Source organism: Athene cunicularia (genome assembly GCF_003259725.1).
Source record: "Athene cunicularia isolate RWA chromosome 14 unlocalized genomic scaffold, athCun1 chr14_part1, whole genome shotgun sequence".
Taxonomy (NCBI): Eukaryota; Metazoa; Chordata; class Aves; order Strigiformes; family Strigidae; genus Athene; species Athene cunicularia.
The window spans coordinates 14,579,156-14,587,998 of record NW_020799118.1 but is presented as its reverse complement, the minus strand read 5'-3'; the positions used below and the strand labels follow the sequence as shown (position 1 = coordinate 14,587,998).

General features: G+C 64.0%; 1 protein-coding gene across 8 annotated transcripts; it reads left to right on the top strand.

Moving 5' to 3' along the window:
* Positions 1 to 533: 533 nt before the first annotated feature.
* LOC113485892 (hexosaminidase D-like) lies at positions 534 to 6,848 on the top strand. Of its 8 annotated transcripts, none has more exons than XM_026859324.1 (14): positions 534 to 552; positions 2,886 to 3,129; positions 3,337 to 3,433; positions 3,577 to 3,814; positions 3,917 to 4,026; positions 4,334 to 4,421; positions 4,498 to 4,662; positions 4,761 to 4,944; positions 5,066 to 5,137; positions 5,247 to 5,451; positions 5,535 to 5,816; positions 6,060 to 6,161; positions 6,299 to 6,388; positions 6,513 to 6,848. In XM_026859324.1, exons 3-14 carry the CDS (start codon positions 3,339 to 3,341, stop codon positions 6,694 to 6,696), a joined length of 1,815 nt encoding a protein of 604 aa, XP_026715125.1. In that variant the 5' UTR covers positions 534 to 552; positions 2,886 to 3,129; positions 3,337 to 3,338; the 3' UTR covers positions 6,697 to 6,848. The 8 variants fall into 8 exon arrangements, with proteins under 8 accessions (XP_026715125.1, XP_026715126.1, XP_026715123.1 ...); XM_026859322.1 differs by lacking the exon at positions 534 to 552 and adding an exon at positions 2,140 to 2,692; XM_026859325.1 differs by lacking the exons at positions 534 to 552; positions 2,886 to 3,129 and adding an exon at positions 2,114 to 2,120.
* Positions 6,849 to 8,843: the final 1,995 nt, after the last annotated feature.

The following is an 8,843-nucleotide window of genomic DNA, read 5'->3' as shown; positions in this document are numbered from 1 at the left end:
GGGATGCCCGGTACTGCAGGGATTCCCGGTACTGCAGTGGGAATCGGGGCCGTAGGGGCTGCCTGCAGCGTCCCGTGGGACGTGGGGGTGCCCGAGGGGTAGCAAGGGACACAGGGGGACGTAGGATGCCCCAGGTTTGTGGGGTGCAGGTTGCACCCCGGGGGACTGTAGCCCCGCGAGGGGGGCGAGTGGAGGGTCCGCAGCCTCCCCACGCAGGAACCCCCCCCGGCCGTGGGGCTGCAGCGCCGTGGCCTCTGGCGAGGGGCAGCGTGGGGGTGTCACAGGCTGAGTGCGAGGGACGGCGACGGCCGGGCTGACCGAGGAAGGCTCTGGAAGCGTCTGAACACGAATGTGCCTGGAGCAGCGTCACGCTTCCCACGGCTGCACCGACAGGAGCGAGGGTTTGGCACGACCGTGGCTGGGGAACGGGGCGGTGGGCAACCGAGCGGCACCCAAACCCTGCGGTGGCACCTGCAACCCTCGCTGCCACCCCAGGGCCACTCGGCTCAGGTTTGGGTTTGATTCCATTCTTCTCTCCTCCGAGCTTGGAAGGTAAGAGGGGAGCTGGTTTCTGGGAGCAAAACTCCCGTGGGGTGCGTGGAGTGGGGGCGAGGGTCCAGCCCCCCCCTCGACCCACAGCTGCCAAGAGCACTGAGGCAGGCTGGCCGGTTGCGAGGAGCCGTGAGCTCTCCCGAGCCTCCCAGGGACGATGCCAGCGCTGTCCCTGAAGGGTTGGCAGAGGAAGATGCCACGTTAATAAATATAGCAGGCGCTAGCGGCGAGCTGCCGGGTCAGGGGGGCGGCATCAATCAGCTGAGCCCTCGCTGCCACGGGATCTCCCACTGGCACAGGGATGCGGAGTCAGGGCTCCCCCCGTCACCCCTTGGCGCTGTACCCCACCACCGGCGTGCGCCCATCCTGCCTGGGCTGTGCCAGGGAGGCTCAAATCCTGGAAACCTGTTTTCTATTTAAACAAGATAACATATATTAAAAACGCCAAATCTTGGCGAGCTGACAGCGTCTGTCTAAATATTTATCCCTCTTCCGATCAGGCGCTGTGTTCCCATGACAGCGTGATTAGCACTTTGCATATTTATGGCCTTCCTGGGTGCTAGGCTCCCTGTGCCCACCTGCCCTGTGACTGGGGGTTGTGGACCCCCCCCCCCCCCCGGCCCCCCCCCCCCCCTTTTTTTTTCTGTGCACCCAGCAGAGGTGAGCCCTGGGCTGGCAGCTGTCCCCAGCTTGGCACATCCCTGGAGCATCCAGAGCCGGGCAGGATGGAACCGCAGTGGGGACGGGCAGGGCAGGGAGTGGGGTGCAGAGTTTGTCCCCTGCTGAGCACGAGGCATCTTGTCCATGCAGCAGGGGACAGCACAGGCACAGCCTGCCCCAAAAACAGGCTCTTGTCCCCAAAACAGGCTCCTGCCCTGCCTCCCACACATGAGCACGGGATGACCCGTGGGTACAGGGTGATGGGGATGGAGCTGGGATGCTGCCCTGCCCCACACCGTGGCCTGACCGCACTGGCTCTGCAGGATGTGCCGGGGGGGGGGTCTCCCGGCTACCCTGTGTCCCGCAGCAGGAGGAACGTGTCGGGAGGGATTAGGGCTGGATCTAGAAAGAGGGCTAATTCAGAGCCGGAGGCGCGGGGCGGCTCAGCGCCGCTCTCCCCTGGTGCCACTGCTCTGGCAACAAACAAAACCCTTGCAATCAGCTGAGCCGCTTGTGCACCTGCAGCCGCCAAAATCTGCGTTTCAGCTCCCAAATCTGGCAACGCTGAATTTAACCCTGAATTTCAGTGTGTTTGGGTGGCAACTCACCGAACGGGCTGGTGGCGGCTGCCGGGCTGGGGGTGTTGATGCTCTGCCCCATCCCCACCTCACCACACATACCAGAACTGGTGAAAAAGTGGGGGGAAAGAGCTGAAATTATGCTAGTGCTTCTTGTGTGCTTCCAGGAGGATTTGTGCTTCCTCCTGCCTGTTGTGCCGGGGATATCATGTGAGACGTGCTGCCCGCAGCGGGGTGCGGGGTGTCACCACGGGTCCCTCGTCACCTGGGAGCAGCACTGCGGGTGAGGAGGGGCTGCAGCGAGGGGGCTGCCAGAGTGGGGGACACGAGGTGCACTTGGTGTTGCTCCTCGGGGCTCACAGGAGCAGTGTTCTCTCATCGCGGCAGTGCCCCCCCCCCCACCTCGTGGCAGTGACCCTGGTGCTGTGCCCAGCCTGGCCGAGTGTCTCCTGTCGCAGCCGGCTGCACAGGACGCTACTGTGGGTCTTGATGTCGGGGCTTGTGGTGTCCCCCGAGAGAGACAAATCTCTGTGCAACCCCTCAAGCTGTGACCAGGGGGGGCGGGGGGGCAGAGAAGGGGCACCTGCCACCTCCTGCCCTGCAGAGACTGCCTTTGGTTTGGGCTGCCTTTCATCGAAATTGGTTGATCCCCGTCTCAGGATGGGGATTCTCAAAATTGTATTAGGAAAAAAAGACTTCAAATGAATTTTATTAATCTTAGTTGTGATGATTCTTTGACACGTTCCCTGCACCCCACGTGGCTTCTCCTACACGTCCTGCAAGAGATCAAACATTGGTTTAACCAGCCCAGCCCCCCTGTGAGGGATCAAACATCAGTTTGCAGCTTGCTGGGCTCCGATCCAGGGTGGCCAGACCCCGCTGGGCTCCTTCCCTGCTCCAAGGTTGTTTTTCAGTGGGTGAAGCAGCTTGTGCCCCTTTCCCTCCGTGGCACTCACCTCCCTGAGCATTGCTGCGGGTGCCGGGTGGGGGTATGGGCTGCTGCCATCATGCTGGCTGTGCCAGTGCCTGTCCCTAGAGCAGCCCAGTCCCGGTGTGTGACCAGGTGGTCCCCAACTGCTTCTCCTCCATCCTCAGGGGTGTTGCCTCCTGTGCCTGGCCAGCCCCGGCTTCACCCGTGATGCCACCCTGCCCAGCCACCCCGTGACACAGCCCTCGCCTTGGAGGTGACACAGCGGCTCGAGGGGATCCCCCAGCGGGGACCTGCTCTGCAGCCACTGCCTTGTTTGCTCCGGCGCTGGCGGAGCCCGAGGAGTGTGTGCCCTTGCGGGCAGAGGGAAAAGCAGGTCCGGCCACTGGCTCCTGTGCTCAGGCACACAAGGTAGGAGGGACACGGACCCCCGCTGTGCACGTCCCTGATGGGTAGCAGGGTGGCAGGATGGGTGTGCCCCATGTCTCCTTTGGCCGGGTCTCGTGCCAGGGGGTTGGAGGAGCAGGGCATGCTCCGTGGGGCTGCACGGGATCACCTGTATCAAGGGTCCCTCGGGGTGCCACCGCGCAGCCTGGGGCATGTGTGTGTGCTCCCCAGGGATGGCCTTCCAGCGGAGCCACAGGCTGAACCTGCTGCGCCTCGTCGTGCTGCTGCTCGTGGCCTTGGCTGGCATCAAGTTCTTCTTCCGTGACAGGTGAGTTGGCAGCAGGAGCCCAGCAGCCTCAGGGTCCCCGCAGACCCCTCCTGGGGACACCCTGGGGGATGCCCACGTGAGGGCCTGGTGCTGGGGGGCAGCGAGTGCCCACAGCACCCCCAGCCCTGCTGTGCTCCCTGCAGCTTTACCCTGGAGCTGCACAAGCACGTCAGCAAGGACAGCGAGTTCTGGGGGGATGCAGGTGACACTGGCCAGGACACCGGTCCCCAGAGCCAGGCTCTGGAGGTCCCTGCGGCAAAGATAACGGCCCTGAGGCAAGAGCCTGGGCAGCAGGTCCCCCGGGACGTCAGTGCCACCGAGATGAGGTTGGTCCACCTGGACCTCAAGGGAGCTGCACCCAGGGTCTCCTACCTGGAGCAGGTGAGGGTGTCCTGGGGACTGGTGAGAGTTGCTGGGGAGGGACATGCCGAGGCTCAACCTGTGCTGTCCCTGCCAGCTGAGCACACCCTGCCCACCCCGCAGGTGTTCCCCCTCCTGTCCCAGCTGGGAGCCAATGGCATCCTCATCGAGTACGAGGACATGTTCCCCTTCAAGGGGGAGCTGGAAATCCTCAGGTCCCCGTACGCTTACAGGTGAGCTGGGGCTGTGTGATGAGGTGGCTGGGGGGCGCTGTCCTGGTGTGCCAGGGGGTGTGTGTGACCCGCCTGGACCCGTGCCCATGATAACTGTTGTCAGAGCACTGGGCTGTGCCACCGGCCAAATGGCTTCCTGCCCTGCCAGGTCAATATTTGTGTCCCTATAATAAAGTCCACACAGGCATGGGGTGGCTGGGGCCATGTAGGGCAGGTTGCTGGAGGAGGAGGAGGAGGAGGACAGAGTGCCCTCACACTCTGCCCTCTGCCCTCGCATCCCCTGGTGAGCCTGTCCCTGCCCTCCCAGCGAGGAGGACATCGAGCGGATCCAGCAGCTGGCAGAGCTCCACAAGCTGGAGGTGGTTCCCCTGGTGCAGACCTTTGGGCACGTGGAGGTAGGGGGTCCCGATCCCCCTCATCCCACATCATCCAGGAGGAACCTTCCCCTCCCAACATCTCCTTCCCACGCAGTTCATCCTCAAGCACGAGAAATACCAGCACCTGCGGGAGGTCGAGCGCTTCCCCAACAGCTTCAACCCCCACGTCCCCGACACCCTGGCCCTGCTCAAGAGCATCTTGTCGCAGGTGATGGAGAAGCACAGGCGCTCCACCTGGATCCACATTGGCGCAGATGAGGTGGGCAACAGGCCGTGCAGGGACCCCAGCCCTCGCCCTAGGCACCAGATGTGTTCCCAGGGGGGCTGAACATCCCCCTTCCCCCTCCCCAACCCCAGGTCTTCCATCTCGGGGAGGGGATGGACTCTAAGAACTGGATGAGCCACAACAAGGGCGACACGGGGACCATGTACCTGAAGCACATCAAGGAGGTGCTGGGCTTCATCGCTGCACAGTACTGGGGGCTGCGGGCGCTCATGTGGGACGACATGCTGAGGAAAATCAGCGCGGGAGCCCTGCGGGGTGAGAGGACGGGGGCAGCAGCGGTGGCACCCAAGCCGGGGGACTCGGAGGGCCGCAGGGCCGCCCTGGTCTCCTACCATAGGCACTGGCACCCATGTCCCCATCCCTGCTCCCCCCGCAGAGTCTGGGATAGCAAAGCACGTCTCACCTGTGGTGTGGTTCTATGCACCTGACTTTGAGGCTGAGCAGATCGGTAAGGCAGCGGTGCCAGGCTCCCGGGGCTGGCGGGGACACACACCCCTCCCTGAGCCTCCTCTCGGGGGGGATGGTAGCACTGGTGGCTTGTGCCTGTCCCACTGCAGGGCCGTTCCTTGCCAAGTACGCAGAGAGCGGCTTCGATGCGGTGTGGTTTGCCAGCGCCTTCAAGGGCACAACGGGACCAGCACAGAGCTGGCCCCCCCTGAGCTACCACCTGAAAAACCACCTGAGCTGGCTGAAGGTGATGCAGGCGCTGCCGCGGCTGGCCCCGCTGCGCTGCCAGGGCATCGTCCTCACCGGCTGGCAGAGGTGAGGGACAGCGGGACCCCTGTCCTCCCCAGCACCCGCACAGCCCCGCCAGTGGCGATGGCACAGCTGGCCCTGCTCCGCAGGTACGATCACTATTCAGTGCTCTGCGAGCTGCTGCCCGTTGGCATCCCCTCGCTGGCCATCTGCCTCCAGACCCTGGTGAATGGTGAGCCACCACCGCCCTGCTGCCAGCACCGGGCCAGCCTGCACGGCCGGGCTCATCCCCCATCTCCTCCACCCTCAGGGTGGCCCCGGGCCCTTCTGCCCCTCTCCTTGCCCTCTCCAGGTGGTTTCACAGAAGAGACGAAGAGGAAGGTCCTGGACACGTTGGGTTTCCAGAGCATGCAGCTGGAGCAGAGCACGTGGTGCGTGGCACAGCCTGGCCATGGTTGTGGCATAGCCTGGGACCCATTGCATCAGGAGGGATGGACAGAAGGGGAGTGGGAGGGTCGGTTACCCAAATACCCCAGTCCCAGACCCACCTGGGGTGAGGACGGGCATCCTCCAGCCATGCGGGGTGCTGGCGTTCCCCCACCCCAGACCCCCAGCGTGGCCTGTGCACCCCACGTGTTGGACACACACCTTCTCCTCCTCCTCCCTTTCCCCAGTGAAGGCAGAGGAGCCTTCCCCGGCGTGGAGATCTACCACATGGTCGAGCAGGTCAATAGCCACCTGAAGGAGAGCATCCTTAAGGCACTGGAGGAGGAGAGGTAACGGGCGGCGGGAGGCCAGTTCTGGCCACGGGGCTGGAGCACAAGAGTTTTTGCATGGGAGGGGACCTGCCTGGTGTGCAGGTCCCTGTCCCTGGGTGGCCCCCACGTCTCCCACTCCCCTTCTGCTTCCCAAGCGCCATCAAGGGCTGGTTCAGTCCCTATCACCGCAAGCGCCAGTTCGGCAACCCCCGCAACTTGGAGAGCTTTGGCAGCAAGGTGCTGAAGTACGTGGTGCTAGGGGCTGGGAGCCCCCCCGGCTGCCTGTGTGGGGCTGGGGAAGGTCCTGAGCTCGGCACTGAGGTTCCTCGCAGGAGCAAGCTGGACCACCCCCTGCTCTCCCCCCACCAGGCTCCATGAGGACTGGGAGAGTTTCGTCCATGACCTGCGTGCCCACCTGGAGAGGGTCTACTTCCCCGACACAGTGGAGGAATGGCTGGAGGAGAACATCAACCCCTACTTGGACCAGCTGCGGGACCTGGTGCGGGACTACCAGGCCATCATCCGCCTCAACGCCAGGCCCAAGGTGATGTAGTGGCTGTGGCCCCCCACCTCCGGCTCCCACTGCCCCCCTGGGCTGGGCTTTGGGTGCTGATATCGCGTGTCCGTGTGCTGGTGACTGTGTCGCTGCTGTTGGCTTGTACCGTACAGAGCTCCTGCACATCCCACTTCCACAATAAAGTATTTTCCTAGATGCTGCTGGGTGCTGGAGGGGTCACGGCTCTGCCCCCCTCTCCTTGTGCAGGCGAGGGGGAGCTGGGGGGCCAGTGTGGGGGGCTGAGGTCTGTCCTGGGGCAGCCACAGGGTAGAGCCGTGACAGAAGGCAGGGAGAGGGCAGCCCCTGCCCCGTGGTGTCAACCAGGCCCATGGTGACACCACGTGCTGGCCTCAAGGGTGGCCGTGTCCTCCCTGTGGGGCCGCAGCCAGTTCAGTGTGGGTGCTGGGTGCCGCTTGCCACCGGGTGAGGGCTGGCACCCGGCATGGGGCAGTGCTCAGGGGGATGTGGGGGGCCCCTGCCAGGCTCCCACCAGCACCCCGACCCCGTGTCAGCCCCCAGTCGCTGGGAGGGGGGCGAGCGCAGGGAAAGTGCCGTCCTCCAGATGCTGCTTTCATCTCCCTTCCTCTCCGTTAATGCAGCACTGGGGATCCTGCGCCCTCCCAGGCCCGTCTGGCCTCCGCCAGGCTCCCCAGCCCCAGCCCTCGGGATGGCAGCCGTGGCGGGGGACTGTGGGGGACACCGGTGCTGCCTCGGAGGATTTGCTACGTGCCTGTTCCTCTGCTCTGCCCGTCTCAGTGGTGGTGGTGAGGCAAAACCAACCCCCCCGTGCCCCTCTGGCTGTTCAGGGCACCATTTTCAGCTCAGCGTATGCAGGGCAGCAACAGGGACATTTCTCTGCACATTTTTCTGCTTTGCAAAGACCAACCCGACTTGGCAAGAGCCCGGAGGGAGCCGCAGAGACGCGAGTCGGTCTGGAGCTCCTTCCGCAAGAGCCTAGCTCAGCCAGGGGAGGAGGGACAGCGGCTGGGCACCCTCTTCAGCCCCGCACTGCCCTGCTGCCCCATGCCCCGGCTCAGTCACAAAGGTCCCGGTGCCCGGTGAGGCTGTCCGGGCAGGGGCTGCCCCGTCCTGTGGCCGTGTGGTGTCCCTGGGTGCTGGCACTGGGTGCAAGAGCCCAGCAGGAGAGAGCCGAGAGGCACAAAGGGACCTTTGTTGAGGAGCTGTGTTCGTTATCAAGTGATGGCTGATGTGAGGGAAGCCCCCGACCTGCAGGGGCCCCCCGGGCACATGCGGAAGCGCAGCCCCAGCCCCCAGCCCAGGGAGCCCCGCCGCGGCTCAGGCCCCCCATGCAGCCGCACAGCGCCAGGCTGCGGGATTAGAGGGCAGATTAGACGGCGTTTCGCGCTGGTAACCCAAATGTCCTGGATTGCAAAGTGGGGGTGGGGAGAGGAGATGGACCCTGCCGTCCCTGAGGGGGGGTCAGCCTGGAAACTGGGGGCTGTGGAGAGGATTGGGAGCTGCAGAGGGGGTGGGGGGCTGCTGAGAGAGTTGGTGGCTGTGAAGGGAGTTGGGGGCTGCCGAAGGGGTTAGGGGCTACGGAGGAAATCCTTGGGCTCCAACTCAGGGGTCATGGGCCAGCACAGGGTGGGCAGAGGGCATCAGGGAGGAGCTTGGTCTGTGTTTGGAGTTCACCTGGCTCCCTCCATCTTTGACTCTGCACAGACACTCGCTCGTGGCTGCAGCTGCACATCCCAGTGCAGCCACGGGTCTCGCCCTGCAGCGGCCAGCGCTGTCGTGGCCACCTGGGTACTGGCCTTCTGGACCGACGTGCCCCAACATCAGTTTGCCAGAACCTCCACAAGGCTTTTTGACAGTAACTCATCTATCCGGGGGTGATTTGGGGTGGGTGGTGGGCACCATCCGCACACTGATGTCTTGCCCAGCCCTGGCCCCATTTCCCATCTGGTTCAGCAGCATCCTCCACGCAGCCAGGCACTCTCCGCACCTCTAATGGCTCAGTCAATTAAACCGTGAAAAAGTGGAAGGGGACGAATGTCACTGGCCGTTGTGCCCACAAAAGTGGAAAATTAAGCACTAATAAGAGCTTTATTTAAAGAAATTGCAAAGCTGCTCCAGCCTGGTTCCCGTGATCAGCCGCCGCAACGGCCGGGCGGAGCGGTGGC

Bases quoted from the DNA above. Each gene is read 5' to 3' on its own strand.
- LOC113485892 (XM_026859321.1), top strand. From the start codon at position 3,318: ATGTGTGTGTGCTCCCCAGGGATGGCCTTCCAGCGGAGCCACAGGCTG. The intron at 4,027-4,333 runs GTGAGCTGGGGC...CTGCCCTCCCAG, and splicing joins AGGTCCCCGTACGCTTACAG to CGAGGAGGACATCGAGCGGA. The intron at 6,389-6,512 runs GTACGTGGTGCT...TCCCCCCACCAG, and splicing joins TTTGGCAGCAAGGTGCTGAA to GCTCCATGAGGACTGGGAGA.